Raw genomic sequence first — 26,718 nt, forward strand, 5'->3', positions numbered from 1 at the left:
GACATTACAGAAACAATAGCCCAAATTCCACAACTTTTGCTGCAATTTTTCCTCTGAGAATTTTCTATGGCAATTGCGAGATCTCATATGAGAGTATTAAACATTTGTAAGAAGCAGTAATCTTGCAAGTTTGCCTCAGTTTTGTTATTTATGTTTATTTATGCTAATGCCCTTAGTGAGAAGGAAAGCCTTAAACAAACAAAAAGAAAGTAAGAAAATATTTAGTAGCATAAAGTTTATTTACCTATACAAAATCATAGGTCTCTGAAAAGTCTGTAACAGTAAAAGAATAAGCAAAAAAGATTTTCTTGTTTTTAAAAGGCTATATAAATATGCACAAAGAAATAAATTATTTGTGTTTTACATTTTCAATGTTTATTCCAAACTTAAAACTTTAATAATACAAATGACTAAGGACCAGCTTAACAAATTCAGCTTCTCTCTGCAAGTGTATGCCTGTGTGTGTACATAAATACACACAGACTCACATATATATATTCATGTGAGCATATATAGAATTCTTTGTACATGCTTTGGAGTATCGGTAAAAAGATTATTATTATTTTTGCGAGAAACTATTGTATTCACAATATGAATAAGGAGTGATGCACCCTATTTTTAAAAATCCTAAACAGCACCATTTTAGAGAATCCTGAAGCACAGTGTAACAGAGAAAGAAATATAATTGTTTATAGGCTGCAAAAGTCTGGTAGACGATGCTTAGTTTAGTCCGACAGATAGACATGAGGTAGGCGGATCCTTCCTGGCGAAAACCTATAACTGATTTTCATCTCTCTCTTTTGCACCAAAACCAAAAATTATTGATTTTATTGCAAATTGTCACTTATCTCACTTCTGTGGTCCCAATGATAGAAGTCAACGTATAATGTATGCACACATTTCTACTCATACATCAGATTAAGTTGATTTCACAGAAGGGTGGAAACAAAACATGTATCCAGCTCCTAATTTACCAAACGGGAATTTTAGATTGTGTGCTCTTAATTCAACTCAATTTTCAACCTGAACTACTTCCTGGTTCGCCCTGTTCCCAGTCACTGCCAATCCACGCCAATGGATTCTCCTCATCGATCAGACTCCTTTGTGCGTTTGTTCTGCGCCTCTTGTACTTTTCCATTTGAATGCCTATCGATTTCAAGGCACCTACATGGTGTATTTAATATATTTGCATCCGCTATTAAACAAAGAGTAATACTGGCCCAGATAGCCCTAACTGGTCAACTGCAAAGTTTCTGTTTCCAAAGTTATTGAATATTACAAGATCTGGACAGAGGAGCCCTTGGTGCTTGTGTTCAAAGATTATTGTGCTGCTCTTCTGCCTTTTTGTTTTTAATGTAAGGAATTTGTTTGTTTGTTTCTCTGGAAAGAAGAAACATAGAAGAGAAAGGAGTGGGTGGGGGAAATCTGGGAGTGTTGCAAATGGAAGACAGTGTAGTTCTTGTAAACAATTCTGCGAAAGCACCTCAAATGTATCCCAGTGCATTCCATCTTAAACCTTGACAACTACAAAGGAATATTGGAAAGGAGAACATATGAAGAGAACATACAAAATTGCATTTTAAAAAAAGTCAGGAAAACAATGATGCTTTATGTGCAACTGCTTCTCTGCCCCACCCACACCCCATGTTTAAACTTACGGAAATATATCAAAGATGGCATACCTTTAAGAGACTTTTATCCTTATTCGGAATACTGTGTTTTTTTTAAAAAAAAAAAACCCACACACATACACACACACACAACCAAGCATCCTTCAAGTAGCATTGCAATACATAGCCCGTCCTCCACTCGGTTCATTATGCTCTTGGCATCCTTCAACAGAATCTTCTTGATCGGCAGACGTGACCCTCTTGCGTTGCCTGCTTCTTTCTCTCCAAACATTGTGCTGCTAAAAAACCAAACAAACATTTATCCCAACAAAGAATCTTCTTTTCACATTTTGGGATGTTCTGCAACGTCCACGACAACTCCCCATTTTCCTTTTTTTAAAAGTGCTTTCAAAAATACTTTCACCCAAAGTAGCCTCTGGAGGTTAGGAGCTTTTAAAAGCAGACAACTGGAGTCCTCTCTTTTTTTTGTGGAGGATATTCGGAGTCATACTGTTGTGCTAGCGCAGGTGAGATTCTTCCGGTTTCTCACACCTGAAAATGCTTCTTGTCCTCCCAGCACAAATCTCCTCTTACGGAGCTGCTGCACCAGGAGCCTTGTTTTCGTAGGGAAAATACGTCTAAGGTGCAAGGCACATGGGGCGTTTGAAGGAGGAGAGGGCGGGTTCATACTAAAGTCCCAGGCTTTGAATCCTCGTGCCAGAAGAGTCTCTGCTCGCTTTCTTGCAGGTCGTCTTGCAAAGGGTTCCTATTGCTGTTGCCCAACTGGTTAGTTTCAGGATAAATCCTGGAAAATAAGCACAACCATCAGTGGTTAGCCAGGTGCTCCTCTAGAGTTCACCTAGAAGGCCTGGTTTTTCTAAGCAGACCTCCCAATCCTTTCAAGGGATGTTTCTGAAGCCAATTTTAAGACAAAGCAGCCTGCATTATGTTATTTCCTGACATAGATTTATGGGCATCCAAAACCCCAGGAAGTCAAGTGTCTATGGAGATTCTCAAGCATCCAGGTTGTGGCTGTCCCAAAGGTGCTTTTCCAAAAGGTAATTGGGCTTCCTTGGTTCTTTTCTTTTTCTTTGAAAACGTTTCGCTTCTCATCCAAGAAGTTTCTTCAGTTCTGGAACTGAAGAAGCTTCTTGGATGAGAAGCGAAATGTTTTCAGAGGAAAAAACAGTTGACTTTTGCAAAAGCATCTTTGGGCCAGGAAGGTAAGTTCATTCCAGAATTATGAAGGCAGGGTGTTGGAAAGACATAGATGGATACAGTCCGACAGCCACCCAGTCAACAGCAGTTTAGATAACAATCAATCTGTTATAGATCTCAATTTATGACCATTCGGTTAGCTGACCCTTTGAAGTTGCAATGAAAAAATAATGACTTATAACCAATAAACCTCACACTTACAACCATTGCAGCATCCCACACAGCCACAAGATTGTGACCCATGCACTTGGAAACTGTGGTCACATTACCGTCAAATGTTTGTGAATTTGCCAGCTGGTTTCTGACAAAACGAAGTCAGTGGGAAGCCAGTAGGAAAAGTCACAAACTGCAATCACGCGATGACAACCACAGCAAAAATAGTAAGTAATGAAATTGGATGCCTCATTTAACAACTGCACCCCTTAACAATGAATTATCCAGTCCCTATTGGGATCATAAGTTGAGGACTACTTGGGTATGTATTTGTTTTGTTTTAAGTCACTGCCATGAACATGTAGCAATTGTAAACAATATCCTTTTAACTAAAACCCATTAAAAATATACAGAAATGTATTTCTATCTCATCCCACCCTGAACATTTAGGAGTGGTTTATACACAGAATATGTGCATATGTGTGTATTATCTATTCCTTCTGGCAGGAGGAAACATTCATTATGAAGCAAGCCTGAGTTTACAAAATGGTCTTGTTGCAATGAAATAGAGAAGATTGTCCTCATTTAGCAACCATAACCAGGACTGTCAACTCAGCAGAGAAGTATTGAACTGTGTTTATGATCTTATTTTGGCTTTCCTTTTCTTTACAGACCTGTGAAGGCTGTAAATGCAGGGACTGGTTGCAAGGTACTTCTTTTTTACTATCATAACTGCGGAAAGGTTGCTAGATGAGGCAGTCGCTAAATGAGAACCCCCTGTAACAATACTTTAGAGCAAGGGTTGGTTATTCATGGTATCCCACTTCCTACTTTGCAGCTCCCCCCCCCCAAAAAAATTGGGAACAAAATCATCTCTTGTTTTATATTTGTTCTGTGGCAAAAATATGCTAAACAGCTGTGGTAATTCTCCTAAATGATAACATTAAATTAAATAATGAAAAGAACTCCCAATTTTTGTTTGGTTATGTATTTTTTTCACCTTTAAGTTTTTTGTTTTTTTTAAGAAAATCACCCTGGAACAGGTCAGTTTTAAAAGCCTTTAAAAGCCTTTAAAATGAAGCAAACACCACTAGATCACAAGTTCACTTCACGTTAAGTCTGCTCAGCTATAAGCAAGGGTATCATCAGCAATCCTCTAGTTCAAACCATCCACCCACTGGTCACAAGTGCTTGGATCCTCTTACTTCAAGGTATTTAAAGATCAAGTCATTACTACAGATGTTAAGATAGAGAAAGGCTTTGTTTCTAAGAGAGGGAAGAATTTAAGACAACAGAAACAGAAAAGAGAGGGGGAGAGGGAGCAGGAACAGACACAAAACGGGGATTAGGGAAACAAACAGTAACCTCAGGATTGGGAGGGAAAAAGCAATTGGCAGCATTGGAGGGAAATTTTAAGCTACTTGCTGTTGGCAGAAGTGCCATGAAAGCCAAGGAGAAAACACAAGGGGAAAAAACAGTAATTAGAAACAAGGCATGAGGGTTATGGGTGGCTCAAAGTGGTGTCTTCGGAGAAGTCAGCTGGAGAACACAAAATGCATTTTGTTTCAGGTGCATAAACTTGCATTTTGCAGCTTGGTGTCCTCCAGCTATTGAGCCACAACTCTCATCCTCACCAAACTCAAGTAAACAGGCTGAAGGAGGCTCCCCTACCTAACCTTTATGTGCATTTTCAGAAACCAGATTGGAAAAGGAGCAGACAAACAGAATACACAAGAGAGGCCCGAAGGTGGCGGTGCCTTTGTCTTTATTTGTTTATTTGTCGAATTTGAATAGCTAGCTGCCCATCTCACAAAAAGCGACTCTGTGTACAACAATCAAATATTTTTATACTTTCATTTATTTATTTGACAGGACTTAGAACTCTCCCCAATCCCACAGGATTATGCCATATAACACAGGATTATGGCATGTAACATCAAACAAAAGGAAAACAAAAGAACATAGGGTAAACAGTGAAATCCAGAGCAGTACAACATCTTCCCCCCTCAACCCTGAAGAAAGGTAAAACCCCAAATAGGAGATCCAAAGCAGTCACCTGGCACCAAAAGGGTAATGAAATAAAGCCGTTTCAATCTGTGTATGGAACGGTAGAAAGGTGTGGGCTGCACACATTTCTAGGAGGAAGTTATTCCATACTTTGGGAATTATGACAGGGAAAGTCTGATGTTTTACCCATCTCCTGCAAACTTCAGGAAGAGAGAGAACTTTCAGCAGGTCCTCTCTTTGCGACTGGACTAGATGGGCATATTTTGTCCTGGCAAGGAGTTGTCAGATGCATCCTGGTATTATGACAAGTTGAGCTTTAAAAGTAATTACCAGCTCTTTGAATTGGGCCTGGATTGTACTACCATTGAGCATACATGACACGTAGGTATCTATGTACTCTCTATTAGTACATTTTACTAACATAAAGTAAAGGGCAGTCTTCATGAAATCAGGCCCTGGAATGGGACAATTACATTATATACAGTCTTATGTTTATGCTACTTTATCTCCATGCTGGGTCACTGTTGGCTTCATCTGGTGTGAGATGCAGCACCCAATTATTCCTATACAGATGTGGTCTTTGATCCTCTCTCACCCAAAGTCCCCCATTCCCATCTATGGTTTTGGAACCATAGTTTGCCACAATTTATAAAGCAAACTTTTCAGCAACACGGAGCATACTGTAGGTGTCGCTGTCCAACACGTAGGTCTTTCTACGTTCCCGAAAGCTGCAGAGATAAATCCACGGCTCACCTGCTCTGCAGTGGGTGTTTCCCATACACATTCCCGTAACAGCTGGCAAAAGAGGACTGAGATAGTGTATCATAATCAGGAAGTCCCAACAAAACCTGATTCCGCCAGTTCACAGAGGAATTTGTTGAGGATGCTAAAATTGAAGAGATAAGAAGAAAAGAATGTCAGCAATGAATCTTTCCTTGATTTGGGTAAGAACTGTTTAGATAAAAAATTTGGCTGGGTTCAAAGAAACACTGTATGAAACATCCCAGATGAAAGGAAAATGCCAATTTGATTAGGAGAACACTCCTTTTAATCCAGACACTTCCACCCTAATCTAACACATGGGACTTGGATGCCGATACATTTACAGGAACTTCGTTAGGAAAGATTAAAGTATTTATACATTTTATTCCAGCTTTGCTGATATAAGATGAACTTTTAGTAAATTAATGCTGAGCTCACTGGCTTTCTGCAAAAGAAAGATCTAAGATGAAAAGTTGAAATTAAAAATGATCATGTCCCTAGTGTTGTACTGATTAGGATGTTGGATTTGGACTGAAAAGACTGCTTTAAATCCTCATTTAGCATTAAATGCGCTAAATGTGCTCTGGGGCCATCGTTCTTTATCTAACATTTGGAACTTAATCACTAGCAATGGTGCAGACACATTTGCTAGACTTACAACCTGTCCTTCCTATAGGAGCTCATTATATTCCCATTTTCAATGTTATCCTCTTCTACCATGCGGGTTGGTTTGGGAGACAGATTGAATGTGAATTTTTACCTGACTTTTCTTAATTCTAATGCAACACATTATATACCAGTGATGGCTAGCCTTTTTGTCGTTGCATGCCGAAAGCATTCACACGTGCACCCATAATGCAATGCGCGTGACCCCCTTATGTTCCCCACCCTTCGAGCATGCATGTGTGACCCCACTGCGTGCACCCACCCCCTGTAACCCCCCTTGCTCCCCCCCAAGCATGCACGCATGCCCCTCTGCACTCCTCCCACACCCTCTACATACCCTCCCCCACCCTACGTGCATGTGTGGCGTGGATGAGACCCGAAAACCTGCTGGCCAACGGGAGGCGCGCATGCATTTGTGGTGGAGCTGAGCTGGGATAACAGCTCACGTGCCCGCAGAGAGGGCTCTGCATGCCACCTGTGGCATGTATGCTATAGGTTTGCCATCATTGTTATATACCATCTAGCCTCTACCACATTTTAAGATTTTCTGAAGTTTGTGCTGTATTATTATTATTTACTTTCAAAAGTCCAGAATGGTGTGATAAACACCTGTACAGACCCCATTATTTGGGATAATGTTTTAACAATGAGATGCTACCAATATTTCACCTCTTTTTCAATAGCAATCAATTACATTGAAAAAGTTGCGGAATAAGAAGAAGTTGCAGAATAATAAGTTCCACAACTATTATAAACTATCTTATGGACTTTTCCACTCCATAAACATTGGATGCCATTTCAAGGTATCCCCTGTGATTAAAACATTTGGTTCCTTCCAGGCCCTCATCACTATGGGAGACAGGATGTGGGACTGGATGAGCCATTTGTATGAACCATAAGGCTTGTCTCAAATTTCTCAACCTCCTACAGACGCTGTTGACACCCAGTCATATTACAAACCAGTATGACCATTCTTTTAAAACCTGTATAACAGGACTCTCATCGATTACTTGGCTAAAATCCACAACCCTTGGTTGAGAGTTTTCCCGATTTCTTTTGTAAAGGATACAGTGCCATGACGAAGCTGACTTAATGAAGAGGTACACTTAAATAGTAAGTGGCACATTAAAAGTTGCGTGTAAATAATGAATAAAATAGTGGGTAAGTGCTGACATCTAAATTTACACATAATTCTCCCACTCAAGCTATAATCTATAACAGATACAGCCAAGATCTACATTCTCTGACATTGGACTATTGCTATGAGCACTGGTCATGCAATGGTAGCTGTTTCTGAAAATTTCAGTCTAAGACATCTGAAGGATATTAGGTTGCCTGTCCCAGATAGGCATTTACTATTTAATACTATTCAGTGCATCTAACCAGATGCTTTTGGGATGTTTTAGGACTGCAGTCCCCAAATTATCAGCCAGACAATGGCTATCATTGCTGGGAATCCAAAGTGTTGTATTCCCAATGCAGGAGGAGACGACTAGGATGGTAAAACCGGCCTTTCTTTTTTACTCTATTTACCATTTATTTTAAAATACGAATATCCCTTTTTAAAACATCGGTAAAACAACATAAAAAGCAGTTGAAAACTTGTTCAGCTTCTAGACAAGTTTTAGAACTGCACAACCTAGACTCCCTTGTGCAAATTCAGCTGTGACACTGCATACAATATACAAGTGAATACACTATTCTACGTCACTGGGTAAAATAACTTTTTAAATGTTTACCTGTCTATTCCGTAATTAAGAGTTAAGCTTTTTGTATGGCATTCAGCCCATTCTATAGCTACTCATATTCTAGATTCCCAAATCACTCACATTTTTAAACTCCAACAATTGGAGAATTCTCTTTCCTATATCCCACCTTGCTCTTTGCAATGATTAACCAGATAAGAGCACTAGCACCCCTCCAGTGATTGTTAGAGACGCTTGCAATCTAATGAAAACATTTCCCTCTATCAGTTGATAATGAGCCTCTACGGGAGGAGGATTTTCCACTTATGAAAAGAAGAGCTTTGCTCTTAATGGATGACATTTCATGGTGAGTAGAAAAACCTCCTGCAGGCAGAGTGTTGCTGTCTGTTGGCTGCTGGCCCCTCCAGTGTGGGCGGCATGGGAGTCAGGGCCAGCATCAAGTCAACCTGAGACCTGGGGGGGGGGGGAGTGGGAGTGGAGCTGTCAGAGAGAGAGAGAGACAGAGGCAGAGTCTGGGCCATCCCTCAGATGGAGAGTCAACAGGCCCCAGGTGGGTGAAAAGGAAGAGGACGAACAGCTGGGTCCTGATGCCCGGATGTGCAGAAGGCAGAGGAGAGCAGTCCTCTCCGTGGGCTGATCCTTGGGAAGGAAGAGCTATCGCTGCTAGCGAAGCTCCACCCTAGCTCTGGGGATAAAAGTCAGGGGGCATAGATGAATAGATGTGGCAGACAACTATTCATCTCCCTGCCGGACAGACTTGTTAGCGTGCAGTGAGAGATAAACTTTTTTCCAGGACTGCTGATGCTCCTAATAAAGGAATCATTGAATTAACCTCATAGGGTTTGTTGTGTTTGGGGAGCTGGGTCAGAACACAGAAGCCATTATTCATGCACTGGACTGAAGCATGGAAGATCTCTGAGGAACATCAACACAAAACACAGCAGTTACAAAAAAACAACAAGCGGTATAGTTACCTATAGAGAAAGAAGATGAATGACTGCTTTGACAACTTAGCATCTGTAGTCCTAGGCCTCTCTGGGACTCTCGATCAGCATCAAGGCCCGCCTGCAAGCCAAGAACCTGCTCTTTTTGTCCAGAGGCACGCTGGTACCAGCCACGGAGATGCTCCGCAACCAAGGCCTTGTGAATGTTTTTGGTGATATGCTCTGTTTTCATTGACGGCTTCCGTGGCAAGCGCAGCGTGGCGTATGGATTGTGGGGCACTCTTTCCATTTCATCTTCATGGAAAGATCTGAATTCCCGATACCGGCGTTCGTACCCATAGGGCGCTGAGGAACGATAGGAAGGGTTCACTGTGTATTGGCCCTCCGTGCCGTTCTCATAGACATAGCCACCGTTGTAATATACGTCACCCTCTTTAGAAGGGGCATAGCCAGAAATGTAGCAACTGGTTGGCATCTGTCCTTGCTTTTTTGCGTAAACCCCATTGCAGTTGTCCTTCTGGGCTAGGTTAGGCATACTTCCTGAGCTGGAAGCAGAAATGTTCTGTTTCTTGGACCGCCTCCTGTTTCTAGTGCGGTTGTCAAGGGTTTGGGTGCTATAACAGGGCTTTGAATTTGGGGTCATGCAGTAATACTCTGCACTAGATTGGCTGGTGTAGGAGGATCCGTCATCAAGGATTTCTGTGCTGCTACTTCTTTGGGATTTTGAAAGGGTGAACATTGGCTTTTCACTGGCGGTTTCCGATAAGAAGGTAGTTTGGGTCTCCAAACAGTGCTGAGGGGATGTATCGGGTCTGAAAAAGAAAACAGGTTTTTGTTACAAGGAAAGCGGACTGTCAGTTCCAATAACATCATAGAGCAGGGGTGTCAAACTCAAGGCCCGGGGGCCAGATCCGGCCCGCGGGTGCTTACATCTCGCTCGCCAGGCCACCCTGGAAACAGCGAGGGATCAGCCTGCAGTGCCTCTGCCAGCGAAAACGGAGCTCCATTTTCGCTGGCAGAGTGTTGCAAGAGCCCATTGCAGCTGGAAACGGAACTCGGGAGCTTGTTTTTGCTGGCAGAGCATTCGGCCCACCACAGGTTCCCCCAACATGAGTGACATTGAGCTGACCATGCCCACCCCGGACCCCCGAGGTCAAACACAACCCTGATGCAGCCCTCAATGAAATTGAGTTTTACACCCCTGTCTTAGAGCAATAGATTCAAAGAAAGTATGGTAAATTTCAAACAAAGTAGGCAAAATAAAAGTTAAGTAAATACATAAGAGCAATTCAACAACCTACAGGTAGTGGCATCACCTTTTTGAGATTTTTCTCAAGGCAAATCCTAACAGGGCGGATTTTAACGGGGAGGATTTTAGATATATGAAGTTGAAAAGGGCCACAAATTTACTTCAAGCAGAACCTTATGCTATAGTTCAATAAACTCCATTTTTAACGTTCCTGTAATTCAGGGTAGGGTTAGAATGACTGCATGGAGCTGAGTGTTCGATGGCTGGTGTCCTTCCTGACCCCATGAGGAGTTTGCAGCAAATATTTTATCTTTGCACCCTAGGAGAGAAACAACTGCTGCTACATAGGATTAAACTCTGAACCTTCCAAGTGAGAGGTGAGTGTCTTCATCACTAGACTACCACGTCATTCCTTAGTCTATATTTTAATAAAATTGTAGAATTACAAGCAAGTTGGTATTTCATTGCTGATGAATAAATCCTACATACCTGAAATAATTTGTAAGTGAACAGTGAACCACCTGTACAATCAGCACAATAACATTCAACTAAATAGGTAAAATATTGTCTTGCATGAATATTAAAAATGAATGCATTTAAGGTGGGCAATGGTAAACCCTTCAAACTTAGGTAATAGTATGACACTATTACTTCTCCTAAAGCAACATAATTCAAAAGTGGGCATTCTCTGTTAAACCTTAAATGCCCATTCTATAATCCTTAAAACATGAGACAAACTTATTTGTGTATGTGTGATTTACAAAGTAAAATGACATTACTCAAGAGTAAACCAAAATGACGCTGAAGTTCATATATAAAATACTAAATCCCTGAACTCATTAAAACCCCAAATCTCTTCCTCCCAAACTTGCCACATCCATTTGTGTAAAACCATAATAGCCTTGTCCTTTGTACTTCCTGGCCCACCCCTTTTTTTCGAGCTGACTCAATTTCTAGGTTTGAAGACTATAAGCCCATTTAGTTCTACTGTACCTAAAAATAATTAGAAATAAAACTTCCTGTTCAAGAATTCTGATTCAAAGATATTTATGTATCAAATTCACCTCAACTGTAGCAATTCAACTGAGAACTATAGTGGACACACCTAGAGGTTTTGGCCATGGTATGCCTTTTGCACACGAATGGGGTGTGTGCAATACTTTAACTCAAGTGAGGAGGAAAAAAATAGCATGGGAATGACTTACTGCAAGTGACTGCTACTGTAGGCGTTGCGTGTGAGGACTGGTGTTGTGGGCATACTTCTTCCTCCATGGTGTTGCCTCTCGGCTGCCCGGTATGGACTGCTGTGAGTTGACAGAGAATCTCTATGATTAGAAACAAAGGGATCTAGTGAACACCATCATCCCAGTATCTTCAAACCAATGCAAAGAGTGCCAGCATGGATACTGTTTTGCTACAGGCTGACAATGCAAGAACAGCGCATAGAATAGCGAGTGCTAGCAGATTTCATGCAGAAGAGCATCATACTGCAAACTGCTTTGCAAAAGAGATGTTACTATATAGGGAGAAGCTTAAAAAGGTAGGATAGGCTAAGGGAGAACAGGGCAAAGGGAGAAATTATCAAAATTAATATAGTGTTCATGGCGCACATTCATTATGAGCTATTAATATATTATTCTTATATGTTATAGTTGAAAACAAGGAAAAATAGAAAGCTTCACCTAATGAGACTCCATAGCAGTGAGAGGGGTGGCATATAAATTTATTTAAATTATGTATGTATGTATGTATGTATGTATGTATGTATGTATGTATGTATGTATGTATGGATGGATGGATGGATGGATGGATGGATAGATAGATAGATAGATAGATAGATAGATAGATAGATTTATATATAGATATAGATATATGAAGATTCAGATAAGGCCCTGGCTCTATTCATATGGCATCATGCATGTATAAGGAGCTCCGAGTTTTCTGGTTTTGGCACTTTAGCAAGGAAGTTGGGAAGGGAAGTCTCTTTGAGTCTGAGTGGTTTAGGTTTAGTCCATTTTTTTCTGTAAAGCTAGCTCTGGTGCCAAGCAGGCCACTGTAAAATCTGATTAATTATGAGATATCAAATCACTGTTAATTCTCAAATCGATACTTCTTCTTGGGGACAATCTGTTCCAGAAGTATCTACACATTTACATTCCGTTTGTAGGTGAGAGCTCAGACCATAGAAGAGCTGAGGTGGTGCAGTGTTAGAGTGCAATACTGCAGGCTACTTCAGCTGATTGCTAGCTGCAGTTCAGCAGTTCAAATCTCACCAGCTCATGTTTGACTCAATCTTCCATGGTGGGTAAAATGAGGGCCCATATTGTTGGGGGCAACATGCTGACTCTGTAAACCGCTTAGAGAGGGCTGTAAAAGCACCACAAAGAGGTATATAATTCCAAGTGCTATTGCCAAGTGCTGTATAAGTCTAAGTGCTATTGCTACAGAAATCACAATGAAAACAGAATGCAAGCTCTTTTGTTACAAGGCAAGCTCTTTTTCAGTAGAAAAGGTGACCAGTCAATGAATCATAACAATAGTTTCAAAAAAGCCCTCATCACTTTAAAGTAGCAGGCAATGCATGATTTTTTTAAAAAAAGAACAAAGCAATAAAGTTGTTTTAGTTTCAATATAATCAATGGTCCCATACCTGGAGTGCCTCTGTTCTAAGAGTTGTTCATTCATGGAAGACTTCCGGAGATGGATCCTCTCCACTCCAAGAGTTTTGGGTGGTGGAGAGGCTGGCAGAGAGATTATTCTTTGAACTGCCACAGTAAGGGAAGTATTGCCTGTTTAAAAAGAATTGATTGGAAGAAACAACATGATTTTGTGTTACCTAATCCTTACATAACCCTTTATATTTCTACTGAAAATAAATATTCCATATCTTCCTTTATGAAACCGAGTTACTTTCACAAAACCATGGAATCGGGGATGAAGAAGCAAATTAGACTATTGAGACCTTACTACTGTTCAGTGATGAATCCAAATTTGATCATTTCACACAGGTGGCTGCATGCTGTCTGGATTAAATTACATCCAGCCAAGAAAAGCCAACTCAGGACTCAGTCATCTTTTAATTAAACACCCTTATTCCATGCAGAAAACTGTGGGATGACAACTGGTTTTCGCCTAGTCCTAAAGAACTTTGAGGTTGCATCATGCTAAGGCTGTGTTTTGATTGGACAATTTTGAAAATAATTTGATACAAATAAAACTGGAATGATTTTGACCTGAAAGTTTTATCTTTAATTCAACTAGGATTTCAAAGAAGTCCAAATGGATAGATTCCATTCAAAATCTGGAGCAGGATTAAACCTTTAAGCCACCATAGTTTTTTTATTAGCCGTTTCTTACTTGCCTTACTGTTAACTATTGTTTGAAACTTTTAATTGATCACATCACTCTTTTTCTTTTCTTTTCCCAGTTAGGCATTTCAGAATGCACTATGTACATGATTAAAAATAGTAAAATACCTTTAAATGCTAATAAACTGGCTAATAAACCGGTCAGTGGTTGACCACTTGTGGAAAGCTCAAGCCATTTTTATCATTTCCAAGTAAAAAATTATGCACAGAAATTGAGAATTCAATTTTTTTCTCTGCTTCAAAACATGACCATATATGATTCCATCCAATGCTGGTAGGCTCACAGCTTTGTTCTGGAGACTGACCAATTGGAAAATGCTGCCTCATCAAAAGGCAAGAATTTGTTACACATTTTTTACGTGGTCTTAAGTAGGACAATGGGGTTGGGTTTTTTTAGGACTAATGACTAGTCAAGGGAGTGTAGCTAACCCAGCCCAATATTAGCTGGCAGGAAGTAAGAAACCCAGGTATCATTATGGCAGCACTGAAAGATTAAAAATGATTGCTTGTTTATATGAATTAAATGTTTGTGAAGATTAGGGGATTATATCACCGTACTGTCTTTCTTCTTTAACCCATTAGCACTTGAGTTTCTTTTTTAATATAAAAACCAATGGCTCAGGACTATAATCTTCTTTAACTATCTGGGATCAGTTTGGCTGAGAATTCACTGGTGCGGGGAATAATCACATTGAAGGTGTTTGATAGACCAACAACAGATCCCCCCCCCCCCCCACCGGTACCTTCTGTTCCCTACCTCCCCCATCTTTTAGTTATAACCTGTATTTTCATTTTGTTTTTTTAGTATGTATGTATGTATGTATGTATGTATGTATGTATGTATGTATACACACACACACACACACACACACAAAATATATAGCTTTATTTTAATGTTATTAACCGCCCAAAGTTGCCTTGCAGTGAGATTAGTGGCAAACAAACAGAATAAAAATAAATAAAGCAAATTTTATTCTTTGTTGTATGTATTGTAAGGATTCTATTGGACTCTATATTTATAAAAGAGGCAAACGTACTCGCAATAAAGGTTGCTTGTACTTTGTCGTTACACAAGTTCTACTTCCTCATGAAATATCACAGTTAGCCATTAACACCTCCCCCTCATGTGCTCGTAAAAACAGGACTTTTCAAAAACAAAACCAGATCAATTTTTATTTCTAAATAATGTTCAACTGGGTGTCCTATCACTTAAGCTAACTTCACCACTAGAAATCCAAGAAAACCCAGAGACCACAACTCCAAACACTCTTTATTTGATAATAATCCTAAAATCCTGCAAGAAGGAAGACAGAGTCATAGTAGTTTCCTTACCATGCCTTGAATCAAGTTTATTCATTTATTTGTTCAATTTCTAAGGCGCCTATTTCAGTCACTGACACATTATTAATGGAAATCTGAATATCTATATTCTTCTCATTGCTTCTGGTGTTCTTAGGGATTCTTTTAAGTGATGTGCTCTAGAATCCCTAATCTCCCCCACCCACACAGACAGGAAAGACACCAGACTATAAACATGACAGCAAAAATCACTGCTTACTAGCCCTGATGATGTTACCTGGTTAGGGTAATGAAACCTCTGCAAGAAAACAAACAAGCTCAGAGAGCACCAAGGACCCCTCATTTCAACCCTGAGCTACAAATAGTCTCCTTTATTGCCCTTTCAATCTGTTTCCTACAGTTAAACAATAAACCTTAAAGTTTCTTTATTCACCGGGCATGTTCATTTTTCCTGGTTCCAAAAGAAATGATCACCTAGGAACCTGATCACTGATCCCTTAAAGGAAAAGGTTCCCCTCGCACATATATGGTAGTCGTTCCTGACTCTAGGGGACAGTGCTCATTTCCGTTTCAAAGCTGAAGAGTCAGCGCTGACCAAAGACGTCTCTGTGGTCATGTGGCCGGCATGACTAAATGCCAAAGGCGCACGGAATGCTGTTACCTTCCCATCAAAGGTGGTCTCTATTTTTCTACTTGCATTTTTACTTGCTTTTGAACTGCTAGGTTGGCAGAAGCTGGGACAAGTAACGGGAGCTCACTCCATTATGCGACGCTAGGGATTCAAACCTCCAAACTGCCAACCTTTCTGATCAACAAGCTCAATGTCTTAGCCACTGAGCCACTGCACCACTTAGACTTTGGTAAAGCACCTTCCCTCACTGTTGAAAATCTGCTTCCATGTGTCCGCTCTTCCAAACACATGGACACAGATATGACTGCAAAACACCCAGACATGGAAAGCATTCCTTCTGGGGACATCCTTAAAGCCCAACTGCTTGACAGGCTCATTTGCTGATAGGAATGTGTATTAAGTAGCCTGGCCTTTTTAAAGATGCCAGCTGTTACAGAAACCAGGTTTTCTCTCTTTACCTGCACCCACCCAGAGAAGACAAGCAATACAGAATATAAACATTTCCCAGGTGAATTTTGTTTTCAAATGTTAAAGAGTATTATGGGAATACGCACCGTCTTCAAAAGATGTTGTGTCAGACAAAGAGCTGCTCTCCGATGGGATAATTTCCTCTGTGGAGAAGCAAGAAAAGGATACTCATGAGTGACAAAAGCTGCAGTTTGGAACAGTAGATACATTATACAGTAAAGGACACAATCATTAAGACTGCATGTAATCACTCAGGAATCACATACTTCCAGGATAGGTTGCTATGACCGAGTAAAACGAATAATTGAGAATAAATATCAGTAAAGAAGGGTCTGCTTTTTATTAGCTGGAATGTTCTCGCTCCAAGCAAATCATCGTTAAGATGCTCAGAGAACAGGCTAAATGAAACAAGTCAGCTGCTATTAATTTTTAAAATTCTTTTTATGGATTACAATAGTGGCTATTGAAGAGAGAAGAAGGGCTACACAGCCCCACAACATTTGCTGCACTCTGCACAAATGTTAAAACAGTGCAGTGTGCTGGAATCCCTAACATCATAAGCACTTATTGAGGGCAACTGACACTGACAAAAGGGATATATTTAATTTATTCCCAGAATATACTGAAATCAAACCTGCAAAACTCTCTCTGCAATTGTTTTTTTAATGAACTGATTTTTTTAAAAAAAATCCTCAGATTTTTCAGTTCAGAGCTGAAAAGAGATAACCACAACAAGAGAAAAGGAAGAGAGGAGAGGGGAGAGGAGAGGAGGAAGAAAGAGGAAAGGAAAGGAAGGAGGGAAGGAATAGAAAGAGAAGGAGAGAGGGTAGGAGGGGAAAGACGAAGAGAGGAGTAGGGGAGAGATAAGGGAAGTGGGAAAAGGAAAGGCGAAGAAGAAGGAAAAAAGTATGGAAGGGAGGGAGGGTGAAAAGAAAAGAAAAAATAGGGTGGTGACAATACAAAGTAGGTGCATGGGATGGTTAAGAAAAGCAACCCGGGATGTATTTTTTAACTTTTTAAATGGAAAAACAAACATGTAAAAGTGATAATGATAAATAAGAACAATAACTATGTGAATGTATACTTGTAACAATACATAAGAGAACAAAAACAACAAACTTAAAAAAAATCCTCCTGACCAAAAGAAGGGAATCATACTGGATCATTGGAGAGCATCTGGCTGCCTCTCACTGATCTTCACAGTTTTGTTTTTGTTGTTCAGTCACTTAAATTGTGTCCAAGTCTTGCAATCCCATGGACCATAACACGCCAGGCTCTCCTGTCCTCCCGTCTCCTGGAATTTGCTAAAATTCATGTTCATTTTCTCAATGACACTATTTCACCTTCTCATCCTCTCCCGTCCCCTTCTCTCTTTTCCCTATAACCTTTCCAAGCTAAGTGTTTACAGTTTTGCTTTTATGATTCTCTTTGACTGGAAAAAGGCCAGGGAAGATTATTTCCTTTTGTCCTTGTGTGTCAATGTATGTCAAGAAAGGGAAATGCTAGAACTACTGAGCGTAGTTAATCAATGCATGACTTTTTTCTAAGGTCATAAATTGGTAAGGTGGTGCCAACTCTATTCTAAACTGAAGCTCTTAATGCTAGAACAAAAGGTGAGGTATAAACTGCAGTTTGAAAATTAAAGTAAATGCCAGGCCGTTATCAGAAATAATGCTGATGACAAGAGAACAAATGCATCAAGAGTTGTCCAATTCCCGGGTTCACTTGCACATCACTCCCGGAAATGTCCAGTAAGCTTTCTACCCAAGGAATGGACTCCTTGTGGAATACGTTTGTTGAATTATTAATTGTTGCTGCCAGTTGTCAAAGCTCTAATCAGTTTCTCAGCTTTCATTGTAAGCCACTGGCAACATTCATAGTTTTTTTCAGCTTCTTCAAAGAATCCATTTTTGGTATTCAAATCGTTTCCCCCTATGAAAATGCTTATGTATAATTCTAATCTGCCTAGCTTTCTGTTTGATAAGGTAAGTGAAACAGAACTTCAGTTGCTTATCCCTGTATCAGTTGGTTTCCCAACAATCAAGGCATTTAGGGAGCTCTCCTACACACATTTCAATTTTTTTCAAAATGCAGACATCAGCACTGGGCCAAATCATTCATACCTATCTTATACCTTCCCTCCTACTTGTCTGCCCAGCAGGGAGCTGTTTACAACTAGATGAAGTGAATGCCTTATCTGAACTCCCCAAAGTAAAACACCTGAATGCCTGGGGCTTTCAAAATTAAATCACTGCAAACACACTGGCTTCTCAAACAATAATAATTTCCACATAACACCACTATTGTTGGTAAGAAAGAAAATGTCTGGATAGACCATTGTTTTTTCTACCCTGGCAATAAAAATATATAAAATCTAATAAAGTGTAAGAAAGATTGTCTATGGTGATTCTCAGTCATCCAGGTTATAGTTGTCCCAAAGGTGCTTTTTCAAGAGATAACTGGACTTTCTAGTTTTTCCTTAAAGACATTTTGCTTGTCATTCAAGAAGGTTCTTCAGCTCTGACTGTATGGTGGGAAATGGAAAGATTTAAAGCAGGGGTGTCAAACTGGCAGCCTGCGGGCATTACACCAAGCCATGCCCACCCCAGCTCTGCGAATGGGAAAAACGTGACATGGTGAGTTTGACACCTGTGAGTTAAAGGATTTAAATCTTTCCATTCCCCACCATCCAGTCAGAGCTGAAGAAGCTTCTTGGGTGAGAAGCGAAACGTCTTCAAAGAAAAACAAGAAAGTCCAGTTGCCTCTTAAAAATGTAAGTAAGATTGTTTAGGATTTGACTGGTGAATTAATCTTTTGCTTATTAAAAGCTCTCTTCAGCTGAAGGTATGCGGATAGCTTACCAAAGCTAACTATGTAAAAAATAAGGGGCAAGTTGCTACCCACTGACAGAGAGTCCTCTATGCAGCGGTGAAGGCTCATGTATGTAAAAAAATCAAGAAAGTGATGAAAAGTGAAAAGGAGTAGTTATAAGAACAAGTGGGTAAAAAGATACAAGTTTTGGACTTTAACAATATGTCAAAGTTTCCCCAAAGGCCAAGTTTGGGACATAAACAAAGACCAAAGGCAGCTGATCCAAAGTTTGCAATTCTTGGATTGCAAAATATAGGGCCAGTTCATTAAATTCCTTGTGCAATCTGTTCAAGCCCATCTTCCCTTACGCTATCTGTTCACTGATTATAACTGGACCCACACAAGGTGGAGTCTCCAAGTGACTTGCCCTCTGCTGTGATGTACTCTCACCACAGTCATTCTATGGAACAGGTGAAAAGGAAGAATGGGGTTTAATACTTGTGAGGCTCTGATCCTTTCTCATTTTAAAGACTTTTGCAAGTGCCTGCTTTGTGGAATGTTGAAATTCTGAAACCCAAGACTTTTGGCTGCTTTTTTTGGGACTGCCTTGTGAATCAGCAAAAGTGATATAACTGGCTGGGTGTGAACTTACTCTCTCCTCATATAATCTTAGTTTGGAGAATGAATTCTAAGCTTCTGGATCTGTTTATTCCTCTTCCTCCTTGGTTGAAAATTCCAAGAGAATTCCAAACACCTGGAGAATTCCAGTTTGGAGCACATTGCTCTAATATAGGTAGCCCTCTCATTTACCGACTGCCCCTTTGAGCAACCTAAATGCTAATAGCTAGGGGTGGTATCCACTTACTTCCCCTACCAGTTCGCAAATGTGAGCACACACGTCCACGCCTGTACTCAGCCTTCTGCGGATGTGCTTTGATTGCACGGGGGGCTTGCACACATTCACCCGGCTTGAAAACGTGCATAAATAGGACAACATAAAGCCAGGGCAGGCGGGCCCACTGGCAATTTCCACGACCGGTTTGGGAGAACCGGTCCGAATCATCTGAATACCATCTCTGATAATAGCACTGAAAAGATAGGTTATGACCATTCCTTGAATTTCTGGCCATCACAGTATTCTGCACTCATGTGATTGCCATTTGTGACCCTTTGCCAAGCAAAGTCAATGGGAGAGCCAGCAGGAAGTCACAAGTCCCAATCATGTGACAGCTTGCTTAACAACCACAGTGATTCACATAATGACTGCCGCAGAACTGACACTGTAAGTCCATTAGGACACATGATGCTCCACTTCATGACTGCATCACTTAGCAATAAATTTGCCAGTCCCAATTGCTGTTGGTAAATTGAGGCATCATGATCTGTTGTTTCATTTTTATGCTATGCAGGCTTCATTGTCTTGCTGAGCACAAAATCTGACTTACCAACTCAGCTGCTTTTTTATCTCCTTCCCTCTTGTCCCCAGCCAACACTTGTTAGGGGGAGGACAGGTGGGGGAAGACCCTGTTCTAATGATCGGCTTGATTTGTTATGGATTGCACGAAGCCAACAAAAACGCCAGCCACATTCTGCTCAAATCAGCATCTGATTCTTGACAGAACACAGTACCACACTAGTTTTGCCTGGAAGAATGCCACCAGCCCTTCCAGCCAAATTAAAATGCTTTAATTTGCTTTTCCCCTCCAACATGTCGGCATTTGTCGGAATAAAATGCTTCATCTGTGTTCTGTCTCAACCACATCTTACATGAAAACATGACAATCAGATTACAGGTAAGCTCCTACGTTTGCTGAAGTCAGGCTTATAGTTCAACTGTTTCCCCCCCCTGAGGAGCCTAGATCTTTCATTTGTTACATAAATATGCTAGAAAAAAATAACATTGAAAAAACACAGAGGTGGATACCGACAGAAAAAGAGCCCAGGCAACACAAATTAAAGATGGGGTGTTGTTGTTTTTTTGATACCTGCTAAAATCAGGCTTGACTTCTGCGCAGGTTTCTTCCCACATTTAATTCTATATTCATTGATGGAATTTTCAATCTCCTGGAGCCTTTTTACAGCCTCGGCGTACTCTTGTTTTCTTTTCTTTTTCACGTTTTTGCACAGGTCCGGCTCACCAGCAAGCTTCTTTGCCGCTTCCACCAACTTTTGTTGGATGAGAAAGTTGCTTTCCAGATTTTGCAGGGCTGGGTCCTACAGAGATTTAAATCAATCCATCAATCAGGATTTGCCACAGAAGAAATGACATCAATTTAAGCTCTACCTTTAAGAACCAAACAACAACAACAAAAAATCATAGATTTCGCTCTCTCTCCCCTCTGTAACAAAGAATACCCAGCCTTTTCATCGGCTTTAAAGTCTTCTTAATTTTACCATAGCCCATCATTAAGAAGCCAACCTTTTTATACCACATTTATTAGGGTTAAAGCTCAATATCTTTCCAGGAGCAGCTATGGATTTGCACAACTGCCATTCTGTGAACAAAACGCTGCGCAGCTTTCCTGCAGTATACTGCATTTAGTAAAGTGATAGCACTGAGATAATACCCATACATCTTATTTATCCATGTTGCTAAAAAATCAGACTTCTGCCAATCATATTGTCAGTGTTTTGACAAATGCTTTACCAAATTTCAGTGGTGCAACCAAGAATATCTGCAGAATATCAAGATGGTATATATAACTTCCATAATCTAAGCTCTGCCTCTTTTTAAAATCTGTGATGCATATTCACAATGTGTAAAACAAGTGAGGGAGATTCAATTGCACACACAGGGTCATCATTTTAAATTTTTGGAAACTCCTCTTCCCTAAATTAGAGGCGGCTTTGGGGAGGGAAAAAAGGAAGGGGGAATGTGGCTTAAAAAAAAGCAGGAAAAGAAAAGTTAGAAAGTGTTTTTAGGCCACAGCTGCAGAATGGCATTGGCAGTACTAGCACTTAGACTTATATACCGCTTCATAGTACAGGGCGGGGCATAACCTTTTCCTAGGGGGTCACAGCAACACTTGTAATAACAACACAAATAATTCATACACCATTCGAAAGCCCATCAAAAACTGAGTTTATTGACACGATTTAATAGTCAGTATGACCACCATTAGCCCTTCGAACAGCATTCAAACGAGGTGGATAAGAACACAACAAATCTTCAAACAGTTCCGTTCGATTTTCCAGATTTTTCAACACAGTTTCCAAATTCATTCTCAAAGTTTCAACCGAAACAAATTTAACATTTAATAGCTCATTCAATTCAGTTTTTTATGGGCTTTAAAATGAGGTGTCGCGGAAGTTGTAAACTGCTGTCGATCTTGCTGTGACCCCCTAGGAAAAGGTTATGCCCCGCCCTCTGGAAAATCTGGAAAATCGAACGGAACTGTTTGAAGATTTGTTGTGTTCTTATCCACCTCGTTTGAATGCTGTTCGAAGGGCTAATGGTGGTCATACTGACTATTAAATCGTGTCAATAAACTCAGTTTTTGATGGGCTTTCGAATGGTGTATGAATTATTTGTGTTGTTATTACAAGTGTTGCTGTGACCCCCTAGGAAAAGGTTATGCCCCGCCCTGTACTTTACAGCCCTCTCTAAGCGGTTTACAGAGTCAGTCTATTGCCACCCAGCAATCTGGATTCTCATTTTACCAACCTTGGAAGAATGGAAGGCTGAGTCAACCTTGAGCTGGTGAGATTTGAACTGCCAAACTGCAGGCAGCTGGCAGTCAGCAGATATAGTCTGCAGTACTGCACTCTAACCACTGCACCACTACGACTCTGGAGAAGAATGCCATCTAAGGCAACATAACTTACAAAAACTAAAAGACGTTTAGAGAACACATGAAGAAATACACTACAGGTAGTCCTTGACTTAACAACAGTTCATTTAGTGACTGTCTGAAGTTACAATAGCACTGAGAAAGATGACATGACAATTTTTCACACTTACAATGCCTCCAGATGCTTGGCAACTGACTCATATTTATGAAGTTTGTAGTGTTGAGATCATGTGATCACCTTTTGCTACCTTCTGATATGCAAAATCAATAAGGAAACCAGATTCACTGTGCTACTAACTTAACAACTGCAAGTGATTCATTTAACAACTGTGGCAAGAAAGGTTGTAAAATGGCGGCACAACTCATTTAACAATTGTCTTGCTTAGCAACAGAAAGTTTGGGCTCAATTGTGGTTGTGTAAGTTGAGGATTAAGACCACAATTAAGTAAGCATATGCATACCATCTTTCTCCATTTAATTCTAGCTTTCTATAGATCCCTTCCCAGTAGAGATACATATCTTTAGATATAGTAAATCTGTATTTAAAAGATTAGCACCATTAATCTGAAGTGAGAGTAAGAAAGTATGCCAAATGCCCTTTCAGCTGAAAAGCATGGACTTTATTTCCATTCCTATACTGGGCAGAAAAACATGTGAACAAAACAAGCTCATTTGGTGGGGCGAAACTCATGCTTCCTTCCTGGGAGCCTGCTTTTCAAGTGACAAAGAACCACATAACCTGCTCTACTTCCACCCTTACTTTGCCCAGCCTAGGTTTTGAACCCATTTTTCTTCCTGTTCAACTGACAGTTTAATGCAATCTTTCTTAAGTCTCCAATCAATAGGGCAAAGGCTCTGAAGCTCTGAGAATCTTAAACATTGCATTGATGATTAGTGGCTTTATCCCAGTGCTTTATCCCTCTACAGTTACCAAGAGGTGAATAAAGCTTCAGGTTATAACCATTTTATACTCTCCGAATACCTATGTGCTTGAAGCACTGTTATAGCAATAACAACAGCACTTAAGACTTATATACCGCCTCATAGTGCTTTCACAGCCTTCTCTAAGCGGTTTTCAGAGTCAGCATATGGCCCCCAACAGTCTGGGTCCTCATTTTACCCACCTCGGAAGGATGGAAGGCTGACTCCTATGCTTGAAACTAGAGCTCTATTTTACAGCATATTTTCCATTCTTTTTTATTTATTTATTTATTTTACATCTAAAGAACCTTTAAAAAATGGGAAGGGGGCAACCTGCATTATGTTGGCAGACACCCCGTGGCTTCCAGATACCAGGTTGAGGGTCCAGAAAATAGAAGAACTAAGATATCTATCTCTCTGCATTTTGCCTCATCTCTAAATTTTGCAATACAGGTAGTCCTCAACTTATGACCACAAATGAGCCCAAAATTTCAATTGCTAGGCAAGACAGTTGTTAAGTGAGTTTTGACCCATTATACAACCTTTCCTGCCACAGTTGTTAAGTGAATCATGGCAATTGTTAAGTGTCCAACTTCTGATCACATGACCATGGGGATTCTGCAATGGTTGAAACTGTGAAGAACGATCATAAATCACTTTGTTCAGTTCTGCTGTAACTTTGAATGGTCACTAAATGGACAGTTTTAAGTCGAGGACTATCCATACATTCTGTGACACAAAATGTAAAATAGGTTTCTATTGTATCAAAAAAGTGCTTCCTGAAACAGAGTTGCACGTCAGATTTTATAAAAAAAAAATTGCACATAGATTTGAAGTTTAGAACATGAAAAATTCCAAATATCAAGTTACAAGAATTGTTGCATAATAGCATTTTGCTGTATTTTGCTTCCTACGTCAACTTTTATTTGATACCAGGAAAAAACTGGCTTCCAACAGAACAGCCTGCATAAATTCAGAAGAAAACAAGAAGAATCAAAATCTCCTAAAACGTGTTCAGCTCTAAGTCGGAAGCAAATAGTCCACCTCCTATGTGGAATCTATGACCACTTTATGGAGTAACATCCCCTTCAAAGAGATAAAAGGAAGACATCCTTTCCAATAATATGCAATTCAGAAAATCTCCTAAAAGGGACTTCTCTGCATTCTATGTTTCACTGAATCCCAACAATCCATATTCCAGGCAACCCAAATTAATAGAGTTAAATTTTTGATTAAGACCAGCTTTTAAAACAATTGTTCAAAGAACCACCTATTGACAATTAATCTCTATTTCAAGCAGTCCTTACAAAGCGAATTTGGGGCCATTATCCAATAGAAAAAAATTGAGTTATAACAAGCAAGGTATTTAAAAGAGTTTCCACTTAAAAAGTTTTTGGGTGACCTGATTTTTCCAGTGAATCCTCCAAAGTGAAGTCTTTACTCAGGAGCTGGATAGAATGAGGCATTCATCCAAGATGGCGGACGCACCAGATTTTTGTTTTACATTTTCATTGTTTTCTGGTTTTTACTGTTGTTTTCCAGGTTCACACAACTGCTTTGGAAACTGCTGCTTCCTGGCAGTGCATTCCCACATGTTACAGAGCACCCTTTTGTTAGAATTTGCACAATCCTAACACTTAATTCGACCCATGATAGTCAATATGGGTGAATTATCAATAGCAATAGCACTTAGACTTAACGCTTCACAGTGCTTTGCCGCCCTTTGCTTTCTGGTTTTTACTGCCACCCAGATTTATGTTAAGATGGGTGGCCACATAAGTCTTATAAAATCATAAACAAACAAACAAACGAAGATATGCCTACCTCCTCATTGGGTAGCAGATTGTCATCCAATCTGAATGTCGTACCTACACGCCTTCTGACTTGAGGTGGCTTCTCTCCAGTGTTCAGAGGATATTCCTTTGGCATTTTTCCAGTGAGCTCCTACAGAATATGAGAAGAGCACCCTTAGCAACCCGAGAAAGAGTAAATGAATATTCTATGCTTGACTGGAGCGAAAACAAGAAGTTTTACCGCTTCCCGCAGACAGATCTTCTTCAACTCTTCAACTTTCTGCAAGAGTTTTTCCTGCAAGAGCTTTTCTTTCTTTCTCAGTTCTAAGATTTTCTCTTTCTTCTGCTCTTCGCTGACTTCTGAATCTTGAGATCCTATAAAAGCAATATGGACATGTAGACTCAAAAAAGTTTGAGGCGAGATTCAATATTTATGGATGTAAGAAAAACAAACAAAACAAAACAAAAATTAAGGGGAGGAAAAGTACAAATGAATCCCCGTGAGGAGTAGACACGCTCAATAGCCATAGAATGCTAACTGACTGTTTGCAGACTGGTAGGAAAACAGTGTTTGGGAGAATATAAATGCTTAGAATACCACAACTTGTATTGCAACTCAACTTGTAAATTTGTTAGCTTAGCTTTAAACAGAATGTGTCTTCACATCTTTCTTAAATTAACCTGACTTTTCAGCAGCACTACATTGAAATTCAGTAAATGTCCCCTACTTTCAACTCAGACAAACATGCATGCATGTGCTTTCTTTAAATGCATGCAAATTGATTAAATTTATTAGATTATGGGGTAAATTCAAGAATGTTGTAAGAAGTAAACATCAGTTACTGCTTGATTTTTATCTGCAGTACTTTATAATTATATTAAGACTTCCTTTTCAAACATCTTTTTTACATATGCTGAGCAGATCCAGAAAAACTAGGTGGTTGTAGGTTCCTCAATGGATTAAAGGTTGGGAACGGGTGTATTTACCTGAAGATTAAAGTTGTCCTTCTTATAAAGGTACAGAACCGAAAAAGGCTTACTAGGAGGAAGTATGATTAAAGTGCTAAGGTGGAGATCTTGGAAAAGCTCATTCAAATTCTCACTTGACCAGGGAGTTCAGTGGGAGACTAAATCAACAGTTTTCTCTTACTTTGTCACAAGCCATAAGGCTAAAATAAGGAGTAAGTCTAAAGTACATTATCTTGAGCAATCTAGAGGGAAGTTGGGTTATAAAGGTAAAAAAAAAATCAGCTAGTTTTGCTTTCTTAAATTAGCCTTTCCAAAGACGATGACTCCAGATATGTTAATAATTGCCTCTGGC

At 39.9% G+C, this 26,718-nt stretch overlaps 1 protein-coding gene across 1 annotated transcript in view; it reads right to left on the reverse strand.

The window, feature by feature from the left end:
• Positions 1–220: 220 nt before the first annotated feature.
• The window catches only part of FRMD4B (FERM domain containing 4B), a 162,792-nt gene continuing 136,294 nt past the window's right edge, over positions 221–26,718 (reverse strand). The window contains exons 15-23 of the mRNA XM_087708868.1: positions 25,639–25,772; positions 25,429–25,548; positions 20,878–21,106; positions 16,168–16,224; positions 12,966–13,104; positions 11,521–11,640; positions 9,097–9,878; positions 5,742–5,874; positions 221–2,415 (exon numbers count right to left, since the gene is read on the reverse strand). Coding sequence (XP_087564994.1) covers positions 2,295–2,415; positions 5,742–5,874; positions 9,097–9,878; positions 11,521–11,640; positions 12,966–13,104; positions 16,168–16,224; positions 20,878–21,106; positions 25,429–25,548; positions 25,639–25,772 — 1,835 coding nt within the window. The 3' untranslated portion in view covers positions 221–2,294. The remainder of the gene's footprint in view (positions 2,416–5,741; positions 5,875–9,096; positions 9,879–11,520; positions 11,641–12,965; positions 13,105–16,167; positions 16,225–20,877; positions 21,107–25,428; positions 25,549–25,638; positions 25,773–26,718) is intronic.

This window comes from Thamnophis sirtalis, unplaced genomic scaffold, assembly GCF_051295495.1.
Source record: "Thamnophis sirtalis isolate CommonGarterSnake01/CBP01778 unplaced genomic scaffold, rThaSir2_p1.2 scaffold_3, whole genome shotgun sequence".
NCBI classification, from domain to species: domain Eukaryota; kingdom Metazoa; phylum Chordata; class Lepidosauria; order Squamata; family Natricidae; genus Thamnophis; species Thamnophis sirtalis.